The sequence below is a fragment of the Papio anubis genome, chromosome 1, assembly GCF_008728515.1.
Source record: "Papio anubis isolate 15944 chromosome 1, Panubis1.0, whole genome shotgun sequence".
NCBI classification, from domain to species: domain Eukaryota; kingdom Metazoa; phylum Chordata; class Mammalia; order Primates; family Cercopithecidae; genus Papio; species Papio anubis.
This window is the reverse complement of record NC_044976.1, coordinates 781,976-808,147: the sequence shown is the minus strand read 5'-3', so window position 1 is coordinate 808,147 and position 26,172 is coordinate 781,976. Positions and strand designations below refer to the sequence as shown.

At 55.1% G+C, this 26,172-nt stretch overlaps 1 protein-coding gene across 5 annotated transcripts in view; it reads left to right on the top strand.

Moving 5' to 3' along the window:
• The first annotated feature begins 739 nt into the window (after positions 1 to 739).
• Positions 740 to 26,172, top strand: part of SLC35E2B (solute carrier family 35 member E2B) — a 35,323-nt gene continuing 9,890 nt past the window's right edge. Inside the window, exons 1-6 of one of the 5 annotated variants that reach the window (XM_021935061.2) lie at positions 740 to 1,216; positions 2,237 to 2,654; positions 19,044 to 19,512; positions 19,902 to 20,037; positions 20,508 to 20,635; positions 24,428 to 24,548. In XM_021935061.2, coding sequence (XP_021790753.2) covers positions 19,191 to 19,512; positions 19,902 to 20,037; positions 20,508 to 20,635; positions 24,428 to 24,548 — 707 coding nt within the window. In that variant the 5' untranslated portion in view covers positions 740 to 1,216; positions 2,237 to 2,654; positions 19,044 to 19,190. The other 4 variants (XM_009211354.4, XM_009211445.4, XM_009211398.4 and 1 more) reach the window with 4 other exon arrangements.

Here is a 26,172-nt window from a genome sequence, read left to right as displayed (position 1 = left end):
TTCCCGAACATTATTTGAGAAAGTAACGCTAGGAAATCGCTCCACGAAGTTCCAGAGCCGGAGTCCTCGGGGCCGCGGGCAGGTGTGTCTGCCCCGGACGCCCCCAGCAGCGCGGGCGCCAGCCTGATGCGGAGGCCCCGCCCCCGAGCGCGCCACAAGCCAATCAGCGCCCTGAGGCGAGTCCTCACCCCGCGCGGCGGCCCCGCCCCCCAGCAGCTTTCCGTCAGGCTGGGCGGAGCTCCTTCCGCCAAGAGGCGCCTTTGTGTCTTCTAAGTTAAGCGTATTCAGTGGATTTCTTATTCCTTGAACCCAAACCTGGGCGGTAAACCCTCTGGGGCTTAGAGAGCGGCCTCCACAGACTGGCCGATCCTGCCCTGAAGTGCCGGCGGTGGAACAGCCCGGGCGGAACCAACGGGCTGCCGCGGGGGTGGGGGCCGCTGTTTCCCCCTCCCATGTGCCTGCAGTGGAACGGCCCGGGAGGAACCAACGGCCCGCGGGGGTGTACTGAGCTCACCGTCTTTCCCCTCCCTCTGCCTGCAGTGGAACGGCCCGGGCAGAACCAACGGCGCGGCCGCAGGGAGCACTCAGCGCGCCCTGTGTCTCCCCCACACCCTCCCCGTGCGCCTACAGTGGAACCAACAGGCGGCCGCGGGGAGTAAGCGCGCCGTGACCCCACCGTGTGCCTGCAGTGGAACGGCCCCGGCGGAACCAACGGGCGGCCGCGGAAGGGCACTAAAAACTCCTGTTTCCATCCCCCCATCTGCCTACAGTGGAACGGCCCGAGCGGAACCAACGGGGAGGGGCGCTGAGCGCGCCGTGTTTTACCCCCCGTCTGCCTGGAGTAGAACGGCCCGGGCGGAACCAACGGGCAGCTGCGGGGGCGTTGTGGGCCGCGGCGAGGTTCCCCACTCCCCGGCTCCGGGGCACTGAGGAGCGGCGCCCGCGGGGCAGCGAGGAGCCCGATGCCGGGTTCTGCGCGTCATTTTCGGCCCTGCGGGCGCCCCCTGAAGCCCACCTGGGTCCGCCCGCCCTGTGACACTCCCCATAGCCGAGCTCCGAGCCCCCTCCGCGGCCTCGCATCCGGCCCCTCCAGCGCGCGCCTCTCAGGCCCCGCCCGCCGGCGTCCCTTTGTTGTGAAGGCGGCGGGGCCTAGACGGGGGCGCCCGTGCGCGGGGCCCAGCGCTATGCCTGCGGCGGAGACTGCATCAGGCTGTTGGTGGGTTCTGCGTGCTGGGTGCTGCGCTCGGTGCTCGGTGCTGAGTGCTGGGTGCTGGGTGATGGGTGCTGGGTGACGGGTGCCGGTACTGATGCTGAGTGCGCGGGCGCCCGGGGTTCCCCTGCCCGGATTGGCTCCTGGGGGGTCCTTTCCTACGGCGGGCGCTGTGCGCGGAGAACGCTGGTGGCGTTTTGCGAGCTGGCTTTAAGTGTTTTCACGTTCGGGAGTCCACGGCGACCCCCACGCCCTGAAACCCGGGAACGCGGTGTGCGTGGCCGCAAAAAAAAAAAAGCAAAAATGTCCCGACAGCCGAGCTCCCGTTCGGTGGCTTTTTAGTTCTTTGTTTGTTTTTTTAATGGAGCGCAACCTACTTTGCTCAGGAAGCCTGCACGTCACATTTTCAGGCCACACGAGCCCGTGTTTTAGGAAGGGTCGCTGAGGCAGGAGTAGGAAGGTTTTCCACGCCACTCACGCATTTTCAGTGTAGGCAAATCAGAAAACGGAGGGCAGAACGAAAATGAGCGGATCTGGGAGTCCAGGCTGCGCTTCGTCCACATCTGTAACAGATGTTTCCTGGTGAAGATGTGTAGGGCGCAGCGGGTCACCTCGGCCGGGGGGGCACAGGGCACCCTCCTCGGGGTGCCTTTGGCGTTGGGCACTTGTGTGGTCTCCAGCTTCCGGGTGTTGGAAGGGAGTGTCCCCCCTGCAGCCTGAGCCTCTGCCAGATGGTTTCCTTGGGAGGAACTCCCAGGGGAGGTCTGAGTTCCGGGGCATGGTTTGAAGATTTGGGACACGTTTTGCCTGAAATGCCCTTCTGGCTGTTTGAACCCACCTGGACTTCCTGACCAGGGGCACGGATTGTTAACCTCTGGTGCAGGGGCCTGGCTAGGAGAGGTCTGCACAGTTGGACGGGGTGCAAAGTGACGCTTTGTCATAATCCGGCGCTCAGATTCCTGTGGTGGGACGAGCAGCTCCTGTGGCTTTATCCCATTTTAAATCCAGGTTTTCTTTTCTTTCTAGTCCTCGGGCTCCTCCCGGGGACCCTTGTCCAGACAGCGGAAGGGAAGGATGTCACTTCTGAGATGAGGTTCGGAAAGGCCAGGGCTCCTGTCCTGGCTGCTGTCTCCCCCTCCCTGATGAGCTTGCTGGATGAAAGCTCCTGTCAGGCTGTGGGGTGTCCTGTGGAGAAACTGGCAAGCAACTGGTCTGGGGCTTTTCCACCTATAGCCAGCAAGGAACTGAACCCAGCCAGCATCCACGTCAGTGAGCTCAGAGGTGGACCCCAGCCCCAGCTGAGCCTTCGGATGAGGCCACAGCCCTGGTCCACGGTGTGATTGCAGTTTCAGGAGGGGCCTTAAGCTAGAGGCGCCTGGCTAAGCTTCCCACAGATTCCTGCACCACAGGAGCCGACATCAAAAGCATTTGTTGTTTTGAGCTGGTAAGCATGGAGTGACTGTTACAGGGCAGTAGAGAAGGAGCATGTACCCTTTGTTCTTTTTATTGGCCTTTTAGAAGTTGTCCTCTGTGAATCGCTTGAACTTGGGAGATGGAGGTTGCAGTGAGCTGAGATGGTGCCACTGCACTCCAGCCTGGGCAACAAGAGCGAAACTCATTCTCCAAAAAAAAATAAATTATCTGTGAAATATGTTTTTTTTTCTTTTTTTTTTTTTTTTTGAGACGGAGTCTTGCTCTGTTGCCCAGGCTGGAGCAATGGCACAGTCTCAGCTCACTGCAGCCTCCGCCCCCCAGGTTCAAGCGATACTCGTGCCTCAGCCTCCTGTGTAGCTGGGATTACAGGCGCCTGCCACCACACCTGGCGAACTTTTGTATTTTTAGTAGAGACAGGGTTTCATCATGTTGGCCAGGCTGGTCTTGAACTTCTGACCTCAGGTGATCTGCCCGCCTCAGCCTCCCAAAGTGCCAGGATGACAGGCATGAGCCACCATGCCCGGCCGACTTTTTTTTTTTTTTTTTTTGCCTGTTTTTCTAATTGGTTTGTAGGAATTCTTTATACAGTCTGCATATTAATCCTTTGTCATGTTGCAAGTATCTTTTCCCAGGTTGTGGCTGTTCAGTTCACTTTGAGGTATGTATATATATATTTTTTTGTTTTTTTGTTTTGTATTGTTTTGTTTTTTTGAGACAGAGTTTTGCTCTTGTTGCCCAGGCTGGAGTGCAATTGTGCGATCTTGGCTCACCACAACCTCTGCCTCCCCAGTTCAAGTAATTCACCTGCCTCAGCCTCCTGAGCAGCTGGGGTTATAGGCATGCGCCACCACACCTGGCTAATTTTGTATTTTTAGTAGAGACGGGGTTTCACCGTGTTAGCCTTGATCTCCTGACCTCGTGATCCACCCATCTCGGCCTCCCAAAGTGCTGGGTTTACAGGCTTGAGCCACCGTGCCCGGCCATTTTTTTTTTCTTTTTTTTTTTTGAGACAGGGTCTGTCCGTGTCACCCAGGCTGGAGTGCAGTGGCACGATCTTGGCTCACTGCAACCTCCGCCTCCTGGGTTCAAGCAATTCTCCTGCTTCAGCCTCCTGAGTAGCTGGGATTACAGGTGCACACCACCACACCTGGTTAATTTTTGTATTTTTGTAGAAACAGGGTTTCACCATGTTGGTCAGGCTGGTCTCGAGCTCCTGACCTCAAGTGATCCACCCACCTTGGCCTCCCAAAGTGCTGGGATTACAGGTGTGAGCCACTGCTCCCGGCCCACTTTGTGGTGTACTTTGGTGAAACAGAATTCTTCATTTAGCCAATTTAGTCCACCTGACCCTTTTTTTTAATGGGTCATGCTTTTGGGGTTTGATTAGAGAAATTATTGTCCTACCCCAAAAAGGGTCAGGAGGACATTCCCTTATATTTTCCTGACCATAAAGTTTGGTGTTTTTTTTTTTTTTTTTTTGAAACGGAGTCTTGCTTTGTTACCCAGGCTGGAGTGCGGTGGCGTAATCTCGGCTCACTGCAAGCTCCGCCTCCCGGGTTCATGCCATTCTCCTGCCTCAGCCTCCTGAGTAGCTGGGACTACAGGCACCCGCCACCGCGCCCAGCTAATTTTTTTTTATTTTTAGTAGAGATGGGGTTTCACCGTGTTAGCCAGGATAGTCTCAATCTCCTGACCTCATGATCCGCCCGCCTCGGCCTCCCAAAGTGCTGGGATTACAGGTGTGAGCCACCCTGCCCGGCCAGCGTAAAGTTTTACACATTTAAGTTTCTCCTAAGAACAGGCCGCCTGGGTTCAAATCCTGACGCGGCTGCTGTGAAGCCCTGTCTTACCTTTGTGTGTCTCACGTGGTGATAACAGCACCTTCCCCAGAGGGCTATTGTGTGGATTCACCGCTGTGCAGAGGGCCTCGGACCCTCCAGCAGCAGAGTCAGGGCTGCGTCCGTGTTACTCGTTGTCGCCGTGTGTCTACTGATACGGGATCAGAATCCGGTTTTTCTTTTCCCCTGGCGTGGACAACTGCCTGGTATCATAGACTGAATAAGGCTTACTTCTTCAACAATTGGTGGTGCCTCCATTCTGCACACGCCAGACCTGTTTTTTTTTTTTTTGAGACAGTTTCACTCTGTCACCCAGACTGGGGTGCAGTGGTGCAATCTCAGCTCACTAAAGCCTCCGTCTCCCAGGTTCAAGCGATCCTTGTGCCTCAGCTCAGCCTCCCGAGTAGCTGGGACTACTGGCACCCGCCACCACGTCCAGCTAATTTTTCTATTTAGCAGGGTTTCGCCATGTTGGCCAGGCTGGTCTCAAACTCCTGACCTCAGGTGATCCGCCTGTCTCTGCCTCCCAAAGTGCTGGGATTACAGGCGTGAGCCACTGCGCCCGGCCAGCATATGCTAGGCCTGTTTCGAGGTCCTTATTCTTTTGCATTTGTTTACTCGCCCAGCCCTGCACCGAGGTCTCAGACTGAACTAGAAGTCCCCCTGTCTTGGGAGGAGCTGCCGCCCCTCCCCGCCCTGCTGTCTCCTCGCAGGACGTGTTTGTTCTACCCATCGTGTGTGCATAGTCTCCCTCTGTGATTGACACGTGCCTCACAGGGCTGGATCTATCTTGAGACTACATAGCCTCTTGTTTCTAAGCCTTTTTTTTTGAGACGGAGTCTCGCTCTGTCGCCCAGGCTGGAGTGCAATGGCGCGATCTCCGCTCACTGCAGCCTCCGCCTCCTGGGTTCAAGTGATTCTCCTGGCTCAGCCTCCTGAGTAGCTGGGACTACAGGTGCGCGCCATCACACCTGGCTAATTTTTTTGTAGTAGAGATGGGGTTTCACTGTGTTGGCCAGAATGATCTCGATGACCTTGTGATCCACCACCTCAGCCTCCCAAAGTGCTGGGATTATAGGAGTGAGCCACCGCGCCCGGCCGTTTCTAAGCTTTTACTCAGTAGTTTTAGTGTCTCTTGGTGACACTGTTGTGATTGTGATTATTGTGATGGTTGCCACATGGTGGCTTCTCATTCCCTCACTCTGATGATCATGGATTGACTTTGTGCTGAAAGAAAGACTTCCCCTCCTTTGCCATTCATTCATCAGCATGGCCTTGTGGGCTGTTGTTTTACTGGGGGTTCTGATCCTTTACTGTGTTATTTACTCTGCCTTTCAAGCCCCCTGAGCCCTCCCTTAGCCAGCTCTGAGTTCATTCCTGGAACACAAACTTTCGGTGCAGCTAACCTGACAGCTCCTCTGGCATCTTTCCCACCACAGCCCAAGAATCAGTCATTTTTCAAAGAAGCCTGGTTGGCTTTAGTGGAGAATGATACATATTATTTTTGGTTTTGTTCTGTTGTGTTTTTTAGACGGAGTCTTGCTCTTTGGCCAGGCTGGAGTGCGGTGGTGCAATCTTGGCTCACTGCAACCTCTGCCTCCTGGGTTCAAGCGATTCTCATGCCTCACCCTCCCAAGTGGCTGGGATTACAGTCACCCGCCATGACTAATTTTTTTTTTTCTTTTGAGATGGAGTCTCCGTCTGTCACCCAGGCTGGAGTACAGTGGCCCGATCTAGGCTCACTGCAACCTCTGCCTCCCAAGTTCAAGATATTCTCCTGCCTCAGCCTCCCAAGTAGCTGAGACTACAGGCGCCCGCCACCATGCCTGGTTAATTTTTTTTTTGTATTTTTAGTAGAGACTGGGTTTCACTATGTTGGCCAGGCTGGTCTTGAACTCCTGACCTTGTGATCTGCACGTCTCGGCCTCCCAAAGTGCTGGGATTACAGGAGTGAGCCACCATGCCTGGCCTAATTTTTTGTATTTTTAGTAGAGACTAATTTTTTGTATTTTAGTAGAGACTAATTTTTTGTAGTTTTAGTAGAGACAGGGTTTCGCCATGTTGCCCAGGCTAGTCTAGCACTCCTGAGCTCAGGTAATCTGCCTGCCTCAGCCTCCCAAAGTGCTAGGATTACAGGCGTGAGCCACCGCGCCCAGCCCCTTTAGTGGAGAATGATATTTAGAAACCAAGGTTAGGGTGCTGGGGGCGCTGTCCATGTGTCGCTGTCTCTGGGCAGATGTGCTGTGTTCAGGTGTGTGCGTGCGTGCATGTCGCCTGTTCACCCATCTGTTACATCCCGTGCACCCTGGCCCGATAGCACCATCACAGGCAAACACCATGGGGGTCATTCCGTCCATCTTCCTTTCTTCTTTTTCTTTTTATTTATTTGTTTATTTATTTTTATTTTATTTTGTTTTGTTTTTGAGACAGAGTCTTGCTCAGTCGCCCAGGCTGGAGTGCAGTGGCGCGATCTTGGCTCACTGCAAGCTCCGCCTCCCGGGTTCACGCCATTCTCCTGCCTCAGCCTCCTGAGTAGCTGGGACTACAGGCGCCCACGACCACGGCTGGCTGATTTTTTGCATTTTTTGGTAGAGACGGGGTTTCACCATGTTAGCCAGGATGGTCTCGATCTTCTGACCTCATGATCCACCCACCTCGGCCTCCCAAAGTGCTGGGATTACAGGCGTGAGTGCCTGGTCTTTTTATTTTTTTGAGACACAGTCTCTTGTTGCCCAGGCTGGAGTGTGGTGGCATTATCTCGGCTCACTGCAACCTCCATCTCCTGGGTTCAAGTGATTCTTTTGCCTCAGCCTCCCAAGTAGCTGGGATTACAGGTGCATGCCACTGCACCCAGCTAACTTCTATATTTTTAGTAGTGATGGGGTTTTGCCATGAACTCCTGACCTCAGGTGATCCACCTGCCTCGGCCTCCCAAAGTGCTGGGATTACAGGCATGAGTCACTGTGCCCAGCCTCTTCTTTTCATTTTTATTTTAATTTTTTCACTACAAGAAGGACTTCCTTTCCTATTTGCATCTCTCTTCACTTACGGTATGAAGTCTGTCTCCCGTCATCTACAAAATATTTATGTGTTTGCCCAATCCAGAATTCTAACCCATGACTCAGCAAGAAAAAGAAAAGAAAAAGGGGGCTGGGTGCGGTGTCTCACGCCTGTAAATCCCAGCACTTTGGGAGGCTGAGGCGGGCAGATCACGAGGTCAGGAGTTCGAGACCAGCCTGACCAATATGGTGAAACCCCCATCTCTACTAAAAATACAAAAATTAGCTGGGCATGGTGGCTCACACCTATAATCCCAGCACTTGGGGAGACCAAGGCGGGCGGATCACCTGAGGTTGGGAGTTTGAGACCAGCCTGGCCAACATTGAGAAAACCTGTCTCTACTAAAAATACAAAATCAGTGGGTCATTCCTGTAATCCCAGCTACCCGGGAGGCTGAGGCAAGAGAATTGCTTGAACCTGGCAGGCGGAGGTTGTGGTGAGCCAAGATCGTGCCATTGCATTCCAGCCTGGGCAACAGGAGTGAAACTCCATCTAAAAGGTAAAATAAGTACAAAAACTAGCTGGGTGTGTTGGTGGGTGCCTGTAATCCCAGCTACTCAGGAGGCTGAGGCAGGAGAATCGCTTGAACCTGGGAGGTGGAGGTTGCAGTGAGCTGAGATGGTGCCACTGCACTCCAGCCTGGGCGACACAGCAAGACTCCATCTCGAAAAATAGAAAAGGGAAAATCGTGCTTAAAGCTTAGTATTTGTTTGGAGCTCCTTGTGTGTCTGGATCTCAGTGTGTGTCTGGATTTCAGTGCGTGTCTGGAGCTCCTTGTGTGTCTGGAGCCCTTGTGTCCGTCACCTGTGCACCTGCATCCAGCGTACGTGCACCCGAGTTCCCGTGGCTTGTTCTGCTTCTCCCCTCGGTGATTGTGTCGTTCATTTGATCTGTGGTGTGGTTCATGCATTTGAGTTCGTATTCCATTTCAGAGACCCTTTTCCCCTACCCTTGTTGATCTGATTATTTTTGCTTTTTATGCAAGTGACATATTTTCATGGTTCCAGAAGTCAGACCTGGAGCCGCCTGCCTCACTCCATTCCACTCCCGCCCGCCTCACTCCACTCCACTCCCGCCTGCCCCGTCACTGAAGAGTCTCCTTATTCTTGGGTGTATCTTTCCTGTATTTTTTTTTTTTTTTTTGAGACAGGATCTCACTGTGTTGCCCATGCTGGGGTGCAGTGGTGAGATCACAGTCACTGCAGGCTCATCCTCCCAGACTCAAGTGGTCCCCCCACCTCAGCTGGGACCACAGGTGCATACCACCAGGCCCAGGCCTAATTTTTGTACTTTTTTGGTAGAGATGAGGTTTCTTTTTTTTTTTTTTTTTTTTGAGACGGAGCCTTGCTCTGTCACCCAGGCTGGAGTGCAGTGGCCGGATCTCAGCTCACTGCAAGCTCCGCCTCCCGGGTTTACGCCATTCTCCTGCCTCAGCCTCCCGAGTAGCTGGGACTACAGGCGCCCGCCACCTCGCCCGGCTAGTTTTTTGTAATTTTTAGTAGAGACGGGGTTTCACTGTGTTAGCCAGGATGGTCTCGATCTCCTGACCTCGTGATCCGCCCGTCTCGGCCTCCCAAAGTGCTGGGATTACAGGCTTGAGCCACCGCGCCCGGCCGAGATGAGGTTTCATCATATTACCCAGGCTGGTACTGAACTCCTGGGCTCAAGCGATCCTCCTCCCTCAGTCTCCCAAAGTGCTAGGATTACAAGCATGAAACAACACCCCCGGGCAAAAAATGTTCCAACTTGTTTTTTTTTTTGAGATGGAGTTTTTGCTCTTGTCGCCCAGGCTAGAGTGCAATGGCGTGATCTCGGCTCACTGCAACCTCCACCTCCCAGGTTCAAACGATTCTCCTGCCTCAGCCTCCCGAATAACTGGGACTACAGGCATGCGCCTCCATGCCTGGCTAATTTTGTATTTTTAGTAGGAGATGGGCTTCACCATGTTGGTCAGGCTGGTCTTGAACTCATGACCTCAGGTGATCTGCCCTCCTCGGCCTCCCAAAGTGCTGGGATTACAGGCGTGAGCCACAGCGCCCGGCCAAAATTTTCCAACTTTTTATTTTGAGAAACTTTTTAGACTTACAGCAGAACTGCAGAAGTTCACCCATGTGCCCTTCTGTCCGCTTGCCCTGACAGTAAGACCCTCGGGAACCTCAGTTCCACTCGCTGGCGTCACGTGGCCCTGGCGACTCATCCCCGGGCTGTGTGTTCAGCTTGGGCCAATCTCCTGCACCCATCGCCTCTCTGTGGCATGAGCCGCCCAGGATCCCATGTGGCATCCTGCTGTCCTGGGCCTTGGGCTCCACAAGTCCTTGTCTTTCGTGGCCTGCAGATTTTTGGGTTTGCTTGACGTTTCTCACGGTTAGATGTGCGGTTACATCTTTGGGGCAAGAAAACCTTGGTGGTGACGGAGCCTTCTCCCGGCGTCAGGTCAGGGAGGGTAGGAAGTTGCTGTGTCTCCTGTCTGGTGACTTGGTGACTCTGGCCCTTGGTGAAGGCAGCGTCCGCCAGTTTCTCCAGAGTGAAGTTATGCCTCCTCCTTTGTAATCAGCAGACGTCTTGTGGGGAACTCACTGGAGAGGACACGTGTCCCTCCCCGAGTTTCATGGCAGGTCCTGTTTCCTCTTTCGACGTCCTTTGGTTTCATCCGTTCCCCAGGGCTGATCCTGTTTGGTCTCGTCCATGCCTGCGGGGCTCTTCCTGCCCGTTCTGGGACTTGTCTACCTGACGTGTTCCTTCTGTCTGAGAGCCTCTGGCCTGGGGCTGGCGGCCTCCTGGGAGCTTCCAGGCCACTGCGCCTCCGCCACTGCCACCACTCAGCCTGGCAACCTTTGACCTTCGACCTTCGTCATTGATCATCTGTAAACATTCTCAGGCCTGACTTGTACGAGGTTTTGTCCAGAGAGGACTTGTTTCTCTGCCCACAGCTGGGTCCCCTGCAGGCCCCCAGATCAGCCACCCCAGGCTCCCCTCTCTTCCTGTTGGGGGGGTGGTCCTGGGAGCCCCTCTCCGTCTCAAGAGCACCAAGACCCCTTTGCAGCCGCTGCCGTCCAGGGTCCGGTTGTTGAGTTGGGGCTTCTGTGGAGCCGCTCGCCTGCCCCCACCGTGAGGCAGGAGGCCCTGGTGAGGTTTCACTTCCACTGTCCTGTTCTTTTTTTTTTTTTTTTTGAGATGGAGTTTTTGCTCTTGTCACCCAGGCTGGAGTGCAGTGGTGTGATCTCTGTTCACTGCAACCTCCACCTCCCAGGTTTAAGCAATTCTGCCTCAGTCTCCCGAGTAGCTGGGATTACAGGCTAATTTTGTATTTTTTTAGTAGAAACAGGGTTTCTTCGTGTTGGTCAGGCTGGTCTCGAACTCCCGACCTCAGGTGATCCCCCTGCATTGGGCTCCCAAAGTGCTGGGATTACAGGCGGGAGCCACTACACCCGGCTGGCCATCCTGTTCCTAATTTACAAGGCCCACTTGGGTTGCAGCCAGTCCCCACTTACCGTGGTCTGAGTTGTGATTTTCTGACTTTGTGACGGTGGAAAAGCCAAATGCCTTCAGCAGAAACGCTGCCCTGAGCTCACAGCCGTCCTGTCTCTCACTTCCGGTGGGGTTGTCTGAATTTCATCAGCTGCTCAGCACGCTCCGCGTTAGGCGGCTTAGCCCGGGTGTCACTGATGTGGGTGTCAGCACACGGAGGTGGGTGAGGCACGTTCAGTGCCAAAGGATGGGCTGGGGCTGTCTGTGGAGACGTCAGTGGCCTTGAAAAGATGGTGCGCCGGGGCAGGCGTCTCACGGCGGCCGAGTGTGTGCCCTGCGGCCCACGCGTCTCCTGGGCTGTGCTCCAGACGTGCGTGGACGGCGAGTGATCCTCCCTCCTCAGCCTCCCAGAGTCTGGGGTTCCAGGCGTGGGCCACTGGCCCTGGCCAGACGTGAAGGTTTGACTGAAACAGGCACCTGCACCTGGAGGACTCCGAGACCCGGTTTCCGACCACGATGTTTTGCACTTGTGCTCGGATACGAAATGTGTTTGGTCTTTGTTCCTGGTTCCTGGCACAGAAGCTCCTCGAAGCCCTGGAATTTCCTGAGTGACAGGAGTGTTTCAGATCACACCTGAGCTTATGCTGATGAGGCGGGGGTTGGCCCCGGGAGAACGGGGTTCGGGGGGACTGGTCGCCAGAAGACCAGGTGACCCCAGGATTGGAGGCTGGGAGCTTTCAGCCCCACCTGCCAACCTCAGGGACGCAGCGAGCGAGGGTGGAGCGCAAACGCTGTAAAAACCCGTGAATGAGAGATGAAAGAGTGGGATGGTCTTTGGATTGCAGTATGCGAGGCGGCGCTGGGGGAAGGGGGTGGTGCCCAGAGAGGGCCTGAAACCCAGCGCCTGCCCAGGCCTTGCCTTCGTGTCTCTACATCCAGCTGCTCCTCTGTTTTGTTGGCAGTAACATAAGTGCTTTCTGGAGTTCTGGGCAGTCCTGTCAAACTAATTGATTCCGAGGAGGGTGTCCTAGGAACCCTGATTTGTTTGTTTATTTATTTATTTATTTATTTATTTTGAGACGGAGTCTCGCTTTGTCGCCCAGGCTGGAGTGCAGTGGCGTGATCTCGACTCACTGCAAGCTCCGCCTCCCGGGTTCACGCCATTCTCCTGCCTCAGCCTCCAAGTAGCTGGAACCACAGGTGCGCACCACCACGCCCGGCTAATTTTTTGTATTTTTTTAGTAGAGACGGGGTTTCACCGTGTTAGCCAGGATGGTGTCGATCTCCTGACCTCGTGATCCGCCCGTCTCGGACCCCCAAAGTGCTGGGATTACAGGCGTGAGCCACCGCGCCCATCCAGGGAACCCTGATTTATAGCCATGGGTCAGAAGCATGGCCCCAGCCTGGCATCTGAGGAGGGGCAGTCTTGTGGGACCCGCCCTCGCCGCGGGGACCTGGCGCTCGCTCCCGGTGGAGGGCTTCGGGAAGGAATTGAACCAGAGGACACACAGCTGGTGTCTGGAGAATTGTTCCATGTGGGAAGAACCCACATCTCCTGTGGGAAGTGTTGTGTGGGAGTGCAGAGAAACCGCGTGCCTCACAGGACTTTATTTGTTTATTTATTTGTTTGTTCTTGGACACAGAGTCTCACTCTATCCCCCAGGCTGGAGTGCAGTGTCTCGATATGTGCTCACTGCAATCTCCGCCTCCCGGGTTCAAGCGATTCTCCTGCCTCAACCTCTGAGTAGCTGGGATTATGGGCGCCCACAAACACACCCGGCTAATTTTTGTATTTTTAGTAGAGACAGGGTTTCACCATGTTGGCCAGGCTGGTCTCAAACTCCTGACCTCAAGTGATCAACTGCCTCCAAAGTGCTGGGATGACAGGCGTGAGCCACTGTGGTCGGCCATTCACAGCAGTTTAAACGGAATTCTTTTCCTCCGTGTAAATCTTTTTTTTTTTTGAGACAGAGTCTAGCTCTGTCAACCAGGCTGGAGTGCAGTGGCGCAATCTCAGCTCACTGCAACCTCCGCCTCCCAGGTTCACGCGATGCTCCTGCCTCAGCCTCCCGAGTAACTAAGATTACAGGTGCCCGCCACCACGCCCAGCTAATTGTTGTAATTTTAGTAGAGATGGGCTTTCACTGTTGGCCAGACTGGTCTCGAACTCCTGATGTCATGATCTGCCTGCCTTGGCCTCCCAAAGTGCTGGGATTACAGGTGTGAGCCACCGGCCCGGCCTTCCCCGTTAAACCTTGAACTCTCAGAACTGCTTAGGAAGGACCCTGGGCTGTGAACTCTCACAACTACTTAGGAAGGACCCTGGACCCGCGGCTGCTCAGCTGGGTTCCAGTACCCAAAGATACTGTTGCTTTCCCCTGGGCCCCGTCCCCAAGATGAGAGAACCAAGTGTCTTTCATTCTCAGGCACTTTCATGTTTTTACTTCGACACGTGGTGCTTCCTGCACAGCCAGCAGCGTGTGGTGGAGCCGAGTTGTGCGTTTCTGTCTGTGATTTGTCCCTCAGGCTCCCCCCCTGCTCTAGTGGGTTTGGGTTTGGGGTCCGCCCCTGGGACTGAGCCCCTCATTTCCTTTTTTTTTTTTTTTTTTTTTTTGAGACGGAGTCTTGCTCTATCGCCCAGGCTGGAGTGCAGTGGCTGGATCTCAGCTCACTGCAAGTTCCTCCTCTTGGGTCATGCCATTCTCCTGCCTCGGCCTCCCGAATAGCTGGGACTACAGGCGCCCATCACCACGCCCGGCTAGTTTTTTGTGTTTTTTTAGTAGAGACGGGGTTTCACCACGTTAGCCAGGATAGTCTCAATCTCCTGACCTCGTGATCTGCCCATCTCGGCCTCCCAAAGTGCTGGGATTACAGGCTTGAGCCACCGCGCCCGGCCGAGCCCCTCATTTCCATCGTAGCTTCAGCTCCGTCAATGTGGTGTTTGTTTCTACTGTTGACAGGCACTTAGGTTGGAATTCTTTTGGTGTTTGCTTTGTCTTGTTTTGCTGCTAACAAAAAATGCTGCATTAAACACCCACCTCCAAGACGTCTATAAGAAGGTGTGAAGAGCCCACCATTTTCCCGGGACCACTTGGCCCTCTGTGACCCAAGTCAGCCTCGGTGAAGTGGTTTATTAATTTTCTCGTTTTTCGTTGCTCCCTGTCACCTGCAAGACCTTTGAAAGGTTGCACCCAGCCAGGCATGGTGGCTCATGTCTGTAATCCCAGTTCTATGGGAGGCTGAGGCGGGCGGATCACATGAGGTCAGGAGTTTGAGACCAACCTGGGCAACATGGTGAAACCCTGTCTCTTCTAAAAGTACAACAATTAGCCAGGCTTGGTGGCGCGTGCCTGTAATTCCAGCTGCTCAAGAGGCTGAGGCATGAGAATCCCTTGAATCCAAGAGGTGGTGACTGCAGTGAGCTGAGACTGTGCCACTGCACTCCAGCCTGGGTGACAGAGTAAGACTCTCTCAAAAAAAAAAAAGAAAAGAAAGAAATGTCTTACTAGACAGTTTCAGGCTGGAATCTGTTTGCATTTGCACCATCCGGCATTTCCAGCCTGGGAAGAGTCAGTGACAGGAACGAACCGTGGGTGCCTCTGTGGGGGTGGCTCCCAGCGGCTCCCGCCTGGTTGCCCTTGAGTTGGCTGAGGAGCTGAGAACTTGGACTTCAGGATTCTCTGACTTCACTGGTCTGACGTGGAGCTCCCAGTGTTTGAATAAGAAGTGGCTGGGTGTGGTGGCTCACGCCTGTAATCCCAGCACTTTGGGAGGCCGAGGCAGGTGGATCACTTGAGGTCACGAGTTCAAGACCAGCCTGGCAACATGGCGAAACCCCGTGTCTACTAAAAGTACAAAAATTAGCCAGGTGTGGTGGCAGGCGTCTGTAATCCCAGCTACTTGGGAGGCTGAGGCAGGAGAATCGCTTGAACCTGGGAGGTGGAGGTGCAGTGAGCCAAGATTGTGCCACTGCACTCCAGCCTGGGCAACAGATCGAGATTCCGTCTCAAAAAACAAAAGAAAAAAATGGCAGCCAGCCTCAGCCGTTTACGCAGGGACAGGTGTTTATGTGGGAGGAAGATTAGATATTAGATCTTGCCTCCTCCTGCGGCCTTGGAGCTATGGGGACAGGGACGCTGGGGGTGAGGACGGTTCACGGTAGTAAAGTCCTATGAGAGTGGGAGGGGAGTGGAGGCCCCAGGACCATGTGGGTGCAACAGCAGGGACGGGACAGTCACCCAGACCGAGCCGGGGCAGGGCTGTGGGAGCACAGGTCAGTGTGACGTTGGCTGGGGCTCAGCATGCGTGACCCAGGGCTGGGCAGTTCCACTCCTGCACGTAGACACAGACAAGGATGCTCCTAGTAGCCCTACCCAAGTGCTTCTTGCCAGAATGGGTCCATTTGTCCAGTGGGCTGCTGTGCAGCGATCGGACGCAGAACCTCGTCCTGGCTGCACGGACAGGCCTTTGTTTGCAGTCGGCTTCTTGGTTAAGCTCTTTTAATTTTTTTAAACTTTTTTTTAATTAGAGGCAGGGTCTTGCTGTGTTGCCCAGCCTGGAGTTCAGTGGCACAATCACTGCAGTCTTGACCTCTCCTGCTCAAACAGTCCTCCCACCCCAGCCTCCTAGTTAGGACTACAAGCACCACCGTGCCTGGCTACTTTAAAAAAAATTCTTTTTATTTTTTTGAGATGGAATTTTGCTCTTGTTGCCCAGACTGGAGTGCAATGGCGTGATCTCGGCTCACCGGAAACCTCTGCCTCCCGAGTTCAAGTGATTCTCCTGTCACAGCCTCCCGAGTAGCTGGGATTACAGGCGCCTGCCACCATGCCCGGCTAATTTTGTATTTTTAGTAGAAACAGGGTTTCTCCACGTTGGTCAAGGTGGTCTTGAACTCCTGACCTTGTGATCCACCCGCTGCAGCCTCCCAAAGTGCTGGGATTACACTCGTGAGCCGCTGTACCCAGCATTTTTTTTTTGGGAGATGGAGTCTCGCTCTTTCACCCAGGCTGGAGTACAATGGTGCAATCTCGGCTCACTGCAAGCTCTGCCTCCCAGGTTCAAGCGATTCTGTCCCAGCCTCCCGAGTAGCTGGGATTACAGGTGCCAGCCACCAGGCCTGGCTAATTTTTTTTGTATTTTTAGTAGAGACGGGGTTTTGCTGTGTTGGCCAGGCTGGTCACGAACTCCTGAGCTCAGGCGATCCGCCCGCCTTGGCTGCCCAAAGTGCTGGGATTCCAGGTGTGAGCCACTGCTGCTGGCCCAGAATCTTAAGTTCTTGATGTACAGAGAACGGCAGCATCATTGAAGTGTGATTTCTGTTTTTTGTCTCCACTAATTGTGAGCAAACATTAGGGTGGGGACTGGGCTGCGTGTGCGGGTCCCACGGGCTTCTTGGGAGCCCAGTGTCAGCAGAGAAGGGGAACGGGGGCCCTCACTGTGGGGAGCAGTTTTGCCTGGAGTGCTGTGAGTTTCTCAGATGGAAACTAAGTGGACAGACTGTTCTGGCAAGAGAGGGATGCGCAGCCGCGTGTGGGCTGGGAAATGCTTGCCTTTGGAATTCCAGGTTTGCCTTGATGTCAGGTGGGCCATGACGGGCATCGTCTGCCCACGCCCGGAGCCCGGCGTCCTGCTCGTTGTTCCTGGGGGTGGGTTCTTGAGCGTTGCCTCCTTGCCGTGTAAATGAATTTGGTTTTAGAAACTCGCTGGTGGTGGCAGAGTCTGCGTAGCAGGTGCTGTGACAGCGTCCCCAGTCGAGGTGGGAGGGAGAGGGCAAGGGCCATGAGGCCCAGTGAGGTGGGGAGTGAGATCCCGGCGTGCTGTGCAGAGCCCTGTCCCCGTGCTCTGTCCTTTTGTTCTGCCGCACCCTTTGTTCTTGGATTTTCACCTCAGGAAAGCCAGGTAGCTGCTCCACCCCCAGCCCGGGCCCATCAGTCCCGGAAAAGGGCACAAAGTCTCCTAGCTCCCTGGCTCAGGGCCCAGCCAGTCCTAGCTCCAGGGAGGCTGCAGCCCACAGAGATTTAGCTCCCAGCTCATTGTCACCCCAAGCTAAGCCGCGGACCATGCTGCTGAGCAGGAAGAAGGGAATGGTGTCTCTGTGGAGATCCGGCACTGTCAGTGGCCTGAGGAGTGGACGCAGTCGCCTTTTGCTACTCTGAGGCTGTGGGAATTGGTGGAGGGGCTGGCCTCGTCCCCACTGAGGCCTGGGGTGCCCTTGGAGGCAGCTGTCCTGGTGCACCGAGGGGTCAGGGCACACATGGGTGGCCTGGGAGCGTCCGGGTGGCACTGAGCTAGCGGTGTGATGGGCAGATGGGGAGCTCTGGGTGCACAGACACACAGAGCAGGGGTAGGAGAGGAGAGAGGGGACGGCGGCAGAGGCCACAACACACAGAGCAGGGGGAGGGGAGGAGAGAGGGGACGGCGGCAGAGGCCCTGGCGTTGCCCCCACTGGGGAGAGGGCAGGACCACCTGTTCCCGGGTGTGGAGAGGCCGAGTTTCAGGCACCTCTGAGCACTGCTGGGCAGGTGAGCTGGGGGAAAGGCCGGCCTGAGCACCTGGGGGAAGTCTCGGTGGGGGAGGGGGCGGAGTGCATCCTTCAGTGTGAACATAGAATATATATACAGACAGCACGCACGCAAGTGCATAAGCATAAACCTAGAAGGAGGTCGTGGGTGAGGTGGGAACCCCAGTTTCCCGGGGGAGAAGTGAGAGGAGGAGGGGTCCTGGGTCGGGCAGTGCGGCCGGCACCACACGCTCCCAGAGCGCCGCGTTGGTGAGACAGGATGGGTGCCCCTTCAGATGCACAGCCACCCACCGAAGTAGGAAGAGAAACCCAAGTGTGAGAAACAGGAAATCAGGGCTGCCTGAGCGCTGGGGCTGAGACCTGGGGGAGGTGGGGTCTCGGTGCTGCGGAGTCACGGTGGCACCTGCGCAAAGCCCGAGCTGGGGGGTTGATTCCCACCGGCCCTTGGAAGGAAACAGGCTGTTCTGACCTTCCCGGAGGTTGTGGGAAGGGAGGGGTGTCTCGCCTGAAAAGCCACAGTCACCTGAGCGTGAGGTGGGGGTAAGTGTGGCTTTGTACCACGGGGTCTGTCTAGAGAGTAGCATGGAATTAGTCCTGGGGCACCTGGCGGCGGCAGCCACAAAGCCCATCAAGAAGGTGCAGCTGCCAACCAGGGCGTGAAGGACCCACAGCCCCAGGTCTGCCAGGAAGGTCAAGTGTGCCTGGAGACTGTCTCCCAAGAGCAAGGATCTGCCAACACGTGCAGAGAAAAATGGGATTCAATTGCTAAAACTCTCTGGACAGTGAACGATTGCATTTTCTTTTTTTTTTTCTTAAGACAGTCTCACCCTGTTGCTGAGGCTGGCGTGCAGTGGCACCGTGTCGACTCACTGCAACCTCTGTCTCCTGGGTTCAGGCAGTTCTCCTGCCTCAGCCTCCCGAGTAGCTGGGATTACAGGTGCCCGCCACCACGCCCGGCTAATTTTTTTTTTTTTTTTTTTTTACATGGAGTCTTTCTCTTGTCACCCAAGCTGGAGTATAATGGTGCGATCTCGGCTCACCGAAACCTCCACCTCCTGGGTCCAAGCTATTCTCCTGCCTCAGCCTCCCAAGTAGCTGGGACTACAGGCACCCGCCACCATGCCCAGCTAATTTCTTTTTGTATTTTTAGTAGAGACGGGGTTTCACTGTGTTAGCCAGGATGGCTATGATCTCTTGACCTTGTGATCCGCCCGCCTCGGCCTCCCAAAGGGCTGGGATTACAGGGGTGAGCCACCGCACCCGGCCCCGCCTGGCTAGTTTTTATATTTTTAGTAGAGACGGGGTTTCACTGTGTTGGCCAGGCTGGTCTTGAACTCCTGACCTCAGGTGATCCACCTGCCTCGGCCTCCCAAAGTGCTGGGATTACAGGTGTGAGCCACCGTGCCTGGTCCAATTGCATTTTCAGAGTAATTTTAAATTGGTGGTTGAAACCTTTGAGGACAGTGAATGTTCAAAACGGGTAATATGTTTCCCTTTCTTACCGTTTTAGCGTCTGCTTCTGCGCTTTGCCTGGGAGAGGCCCTGGTGGCCTCGTTCCTGGCGCCTGGAGTCCCTGCTGCGGCCCCACCCCCAGGCGGTCCCGGTGACCCATGCTGCCCAGCCTGGAGGTAAAATCGTTCCTGGCGGTGGCTTCGGCATGTCGTCCTCGGTGAAAACCCCGGCGCTGGAAGAGCTCGCTCCTGGCTCTGAGGAGAAGCCTAAAGGCAAGTCGCCTCTCAGCTGGGGCTCTCTGTTTGGTCACCGAAGTGAGAAGATTGTTTTTGCCAAGAGCGACAGTGGCGTAGATGAGAACGTACTGACCGTCACCATCACGGAGACCACGGTCATCGAGTCAGACTTGGGTGTGTGGAGTTCACGGGCACTGCTCTACCTCACGCTGTGGTTCTTCTTCAGCTTCTGCACACTCTTCCTCAACAAGTACATCCTGTCCCTGCTGGGAGGCGAGCCCAGCATGCTAGGTAGGCGGCGGCTGGCGCGGGGTGGAGACCAGCTGCCCGGGAGGGTGTGGGGAGCCCGGGTCAGCATGGGAACCCGGGGTGGAGCCCGCTGCAGGTGCGGGGTCAGGATGGGAATCCGGGTCAGGATGGGAACCCTGGGGTGGAGCCCGCTGCAGGTGCGGGGTCAGGATGGGAGCCCGGGTCAGGATGGGAACCCCGGGGTGGAGCCCGCTGCAGGTGCGGGGTCAGGATGGGAATCCGGGTCAGGATGGGAACCCTGGGGTGGAGCCCGCTGCAGGTGCGGGGTCAGGATGGGAGCCCGGGTCAGGATGGGAACCCCGGGGTGGAGCCCGCTGCAGGTGCGGGAGGGGTGATTCTCCCTCTTGGCTTTGGCCCCCTCCCTCCCGCAGGCGCGGTGCAGATGCTGTCCACCACGGTTATCGGGTGTGTGAAAACCCTCGTTCCTTGCTGTTTATATCAGCACAAGGCCCGGCTTTCCTACCCACCCAACTTCCTTATGACGATGCTGTTTGTGGGTCTGATGAGGTAAAGAATCTCACGCTTTGGTTGAGTCTCTTTTTCTTTAAATGTAAAGTCCCTGTCTTGTTACTAGAGCGGGGACTCTGCTGGCTGGTGAGTTTTCAGTGCAGAGTTTATAAAAGCGTCAGGGCCGTCCAGATTTTAGGACACCAGGTGAATGTGAATTCATGGCTCTCACTGCCTCTTGCGCAGTCAGCTTCTCTCCAGGCTGGTGATCACAGGACAAGGTGCCTCCTTGTCTCTGGGGCATTTTCAAAGGGTGGCGGATGTCACTTCACGTTGGGCGCAGTGCCATTTCCTGGGGGCTCGACCTAAAGCGTCGCAGAAGCAGGTCCAGGCACCACGTTGGTGATGAGGAGGTAGGGAGAGGGGCTGACGTGCCCATTGACCGAGCAGGCCCCTTGGAGAGAGCCTGCCCAGTGGCTGCAGGCGGACAGACTTGTTCTCAGGTAATGGTGCTTTTTGCTAATTTTTAGGTTTGCAACTGTGGTTTTGGGTTTGGTCAGCCTGAAAAATGTGGCGGTTTCGTTTGCTGAGACGGTGAAGAGCTCCGCCCCCATCTTCACAGTGATCATGTCTCGGATGATTCTAGGGGAGTACACAGGTGAGGCCCCTGGGCCCCACCATCCCAGGCCTTCATCCGCGGTGCCTGTCTTTGCCACCTCCCATGGGGCTCTGCCGAGAGGACCACTCGGAGCGGGGCCCACACTGGCAGTGCCTTCACTTCTCTCCTGAAACATTTTCCCCACGGTCCCATGTGCGGGGGTGTCTTGGAGCCTGGTGTCTGCCAGGTCTTCTCACACTGGCATGCGGAGGTCAGGGCAGGGTTGTACCTCATGGCCCTAACTGGGTGGGGAGACAGTTGGGGACTGGGCAGATTCCTGGCAAGCAAGATTACTGCAGGTGCCAATCACTGACTCGAAGAGGATGGGCGGGGGCCGCCTTCGGCCAGCATCACACAGGTGGCTGTGGCTCCTGGTGTATGGGCCAGCCTGTGCCAGCACCCTACAGCCTCCCCAGCGCCCGCCACCACAGGCCTCTCCTGGGCCCCAGCCCCTGACCTCAGCTGCAACCCAGGCTCTTGCCTCTCCCACCTCTTAATGACTCACAGGCGATTTCCAGCGACATGTAGGCTCCATGTCGCATACCCAGTGTGGCTGCATGAAAACAAGCGAGGGACAGAGGCACCCACAGAGCGTGGCGTCTTGCACGGAGTGGGGGGGGGGTATGTACACACGTGTTCGCCTGTTTAAGAAACGACAAGATCTTAAGGCCAAGGCAAATGTCTGTCTGCCTTTGGGGACGGGAGGAGGCCGAGGGTCCAAGGCGGGGTTGGGCTTGCCCCACGTGCACGTGAGACCCGCACACACGTTTAGGTGATTATAACAAAATCAAAGCTTAAAAGTCAACTGCTTGTTTTTTTGTTGTTGTTGTTTTTTTGAGGCAGGGTCTTGCTTTGTCGCCAAGCTGGAGTGCAGTGATGAGATCACGACTCACTGCAACCTCTGCTTCCCGCTTAGGCGATCCTCCCACCTCAGCCTGTTGGGTAGCTGGGACCTCAGACATGTGCCACCATGCCCGGCTAAGTTCTGTATTTTGTGTGTGTGTGTTTTAAACTGTGAATGTACGTTAGTCATTTTTCTTACAATTGAAACTTGAAACTCTGGGGATTCAGAATTAACAGACTTGCCTGTGAGCTTCTTCTCGACACCAGAAAAAGTTCCGACCTTGCGTTTCACATTGTTCTGCTGGGCTTTGTCCGAATGAACCCTTGTGAGCTGCTGCTGTCATTTTCATGAGGATTCTCTTGTCCACAATTTCACCTGGGAAGACCGAGTCCTCAAGGATTGTGACGTACGCGACTGTCAGACCGTGGATCCTGGGACACCTTTGCTTATTTTTTGTATACCTTTTTTGAGTTGGTTTAGACAGAATTCTCCTCTAAGCAATAGACAGCATACTTCCCAGTGAGCTTTTTCTTCAATTCATGTACTAGCCAGACTTGGATTTTCTGGAATGATTTCAGTGGCAGAACAGGAACAAAAACTATAACTTCCTTTTTTTCTTTTTTTTTTCTTTTTTTTTTTGAGACGGAGTCTCGCTCTGTCGCCCAGGCTGGAGTGTAGTGGCACGATCTCGGCTCACTGCAAGCTCCGCCTCCCAGGTTCTCGCCATTCTCCTGCCTCAGCTTCCTGAGTAGCTAGGACTACAGGTGCCCGCCACCTCGCCTGGCTAATTTTTTGTATTTTTAGTAGAGATGGGGTTTCACTGTATTAGCCAGGATGGTCTCCATCTCCTGACCTCGTGATCCACCCACCTCGGCCTCCCAAAGTGCTGGGATTACAGGTGTTAGCCACTGTGCCCGGCCCTTTTTTTTTTCTTTTTTTGAGATGGATGTTTCCTCTGTCGTCCAGGCTGGAGTGCAGTGGCGCGATCTCGGCTCACTGCACCCTCCGCCTCCTGGGTTCAAGCGATTCTCCTGCTTCAGCCTCCCGTGTAGCTGGGATTCAGGAGACTGCCACCACACCCAGCTAATTTTTGCATATTTAATAGAGATGGGGTTTCACCGTGTTGGCCACGCTGGTCTCGAACTCCTGCCCTCGTGATCTGATCTCCCACAGTGCTGGGGTTCCAGGCATCAGCCGCTGCGCCTGGCCTGTGATAACTTTCTGACCACCAGCGACCTCCGTTTCCCTCGCTGCCGTGGTGATCAGCTCCCTGAGCTGAGCCCTGACGTCCAAGTTCATTTCCAGCTCCCGAAGAACTGAGAAGCCAAGAACAGCAGGGCCAACCCTCAGCGCATGTCTGAGCACCCCCGGCCTCATATGTGTGTGTTTTATAGAGATGGGGTCTCGCTATGTTGCCCAAGCTGGTCTTGAACTCCTTGCCTCACGTGATCCTCCTGCCTCGGCCTCCTAAAGTCCTGGGATTATAGGAGTCAGCCGCTGCGTCCGACTTTAAAAAGCAATCCTGAAAATCATGAACAAAATGACACAAGGCAACCTTGTTGCCCATCAAACCATGCAGAAAGGAGCTGTTTATTTCCAGCAAGTTTAAAACGTCGATTTGACCTCCAGCCATGGTAGATGAGATATTAGAAAACCAACTCTCTTGCTGACAACAGTGAGAAAATCTTGATGCCATTTAGCAAAAAGAAGTCTGTGGGGGAGGCGTTGGAGAGTGCCGGAGGTGCCAGGGCCTGAGGCACCCAGCTTCCGGAGCCTCGGGCAGCCCAGAGAAGTGACCCTGTCTTAAGGCACCACCCTCCCCAGTGCATTTGCTAATGGTTTCTGAGCAGAGCAGTCTCCTGGGGCTGAAGGGGCACAAGCTGGAATGGGCGCGCCACCTTGGGGACCCCCAGACTCCAGACCTTCAGCTGGGATGGGAATCTGGTGCTGGATAAAGGTGTCTGACGCCCCAGCGGCATGTCACCAGCAGCAGCACGTCCTCCCAGAAGGGTGAAACGGCGTTCAGTCTCCAGTGTTCTCTACACATTTCATAAATGTTGTCTGGGATTCAACTGGTTTCCAGCAGAGGACGAGACCAGGTGATGGCAAATGAGAGGATGCCCCTGTGGCTGGAGCCTGCCAACACGGACTCGGATCCCTCTGCTACGCCAGGGTCTCGGCCAGGCCGCATCTGCGGGTTTCCCACGTTAACTTGACTCAGGTTTCTTTTTCTTCTTTTGAGACAAGGTCTCACTCTGTCGCCCAGGCTGGAGTGCGGTGGCGTGATCACAGCTCACTGCAGCCTCGGCCTCCCCAGCGCAGGTGATCCTCCCACCACAGCCTCCCCAGTAGCTGGGACCACAGGCGTGTGCCACCACACCCAGCTAATTTTTGTATTGTTTGTAGAAGTGGGGTGTCCTTGTTGCTCAGCCCTGGGCTCAAGTGATCCTCCTGCCTCGGCTTCCCAAAGTGCTAGGATTACAGGTGTGAGCCATGTTCTGTGGATTTTTTAAAAATTCCTTCACGTAAAAGTGTTTTGTTATGTTTCAAAAGGAACAGAAAAGCATCAACTCAATGTGGGCGCGCCCCTCCTGGCCCCCAGAGTCTCTCTCTCTCTGCAGTTCCCGGGGGACATCTTCACACTCAACCATTTGAATCACAGACCCAGGAAGGTTGCTGAGGCCGCCCGCCCGTGGCTGGGGCTCAGCCCCTGGGAGACGCATCTCATGCAGAGTAAAAGGCGCCACCTTTGCCATGGGGACGGGACTGGTTCGCAGACGTGGACTTTGATTTGCTTTATCTGACAATGTGAAGGAACTGACAAGTATTGGTTTTGAATTGAAGGAAGCGTCCGTTCCTTTTATAAGAGGGAACGGAAACAGCCTGGGCCTCGGGAGGGAGCTTCCGCCCGGCGGGTCAGCCACTCACAGGGGCTGTCCTCTTGCCAGGGCTGCTGGTCAACCTCTCCCTCATCCCAGTCATGGGCGGGCTGGCGCTGTGCACGGCCACTGAGATCAGCTTCAACGTCCTGGGGTTCTCGGCCGCGCTGTCCACCAACATCATGGACTGGTGAGTCACAGAGAAGGTGGGTGTGAGGGGGACAAGACCCGGTGCTCCCTTGCCTGCATCTGGGTGTGCGGATTCTCAGATGAGCTGAGAATTCCTCCCGTGAGCCAAAGCAGGTGCGTCCTATGCTGCGCTTTCCTAAAGAGCAAAACAGGCCGGGCGCGGTGGCTCACACCTGTAATCCCAGCACTTTGGGAGGCCGAGGTGGGCGGGTCATGAGGTCAGGAGATCAAGACCATCCTAGCGAACACAGCGAAACCCTGTCTCTACTAAAAAATGCAAAAAATTAGCCGGATGTGGTGGCGGGTGCCTGTAGTCCCAGCTACTCGGGAGGCTGAGGCAGGAGAATGGCTGTGAACCCAGGAGGCAGAACTTGCAGTGAGCCCAGATCGCGCCACTGCACTCCAGCCTGGGCGACAGAGCGAGACTCCATCTCAAAAAAGGGAAAAAAAAAAAGAGCAAAACAGCAGTTATCCTCGTAAGGTAAATTTCTCAAAAACAAGCCAAAATTTCAGGATGGACAGTCTTGATACTTAAAATACTAACCATGGAGACACGGTTAGTTGATAAATGCTGAAATGCACGGCATACGTTCAGCGGCGTCTCGCTCAGGGTGTCTTCACGCGGCTGCCAGAGCAGGGACAGTCCCCCAGCGGCAGGTTCTACCTGTTCGGGAGCTGCGCCACCTCCAGGCCGGGCGGATCCTCTGCTTCCTTGGTGGCCGTCTGTGTCCTGGTGTCACGATGGCAGAGAGGATGAGAGGCCAACTCCCACAGTGAGGACGGCACGTGGCGGGGTCCAAGAGGAAAGGGCCCTGTTACTCATGTCTTTGTCACTCAGTAGAGAAGAGCGGTGGAAGCTGCACTTCGGGGCCTGTTCAGATTCACCCAGAATTGGGCGTCCACATCCCTGCTGTGCTGTTAATGGCCACACTCCAGCCCTGGCAAAACTTGCCCTTTGAGAATGACTGGCTTCTAGGCTTTTCCTGCTTTTGAGGAAAGAAAGGAAAAGACACCACCACCGGTGTCTAAGAGTTTATCATTATTACTAATAAGCAAAACAGGTTCATGGTGAGATTTTGAATAATACAGAAGTAAAAATAAAAATCTGTTGGGCACGGTGGCTCACGCCTGTAATCCCAGCAGTTTGGGAGGCTGAGGCGGGCAGATCACAAGGTCAGGAGATCAAGACCACCCTGGCTAACACGGTGAAACCCCGTCTCTACTAAAAATACAAAATATTAGCCGGACGTGATGGCAGGTGCCTGTAGTCCCAGCTACTCGGGAGGCTGAGGCAGGAGAATGGCATGAACCCGGGAGGCGGAGCTTGCAGTGAGCTGAGATCTTGCCACCCCACTCCACCCTGGGTAACAGAGCAAGACTCTGTCTCAAAAAACAAACAAAATCTGTTGGGCGTGGTGGCTCACACCTGTAATCCCAGCACTTTGAGAGGCTGGGGTCGGTGGATCACTTGAGGTCCACCAAGCTGGAGTTGGAGACCAGCCTGGCCAACATAGTGAAACCCCATCTGTACTAAAAATACAAAAATTAGCCAGGCGTGATGGTGGCACCACTGAGGTCTGGTCATTGTCGCCGTCGCTGCGTGTGAGCGCAGACACCTTGTCCCC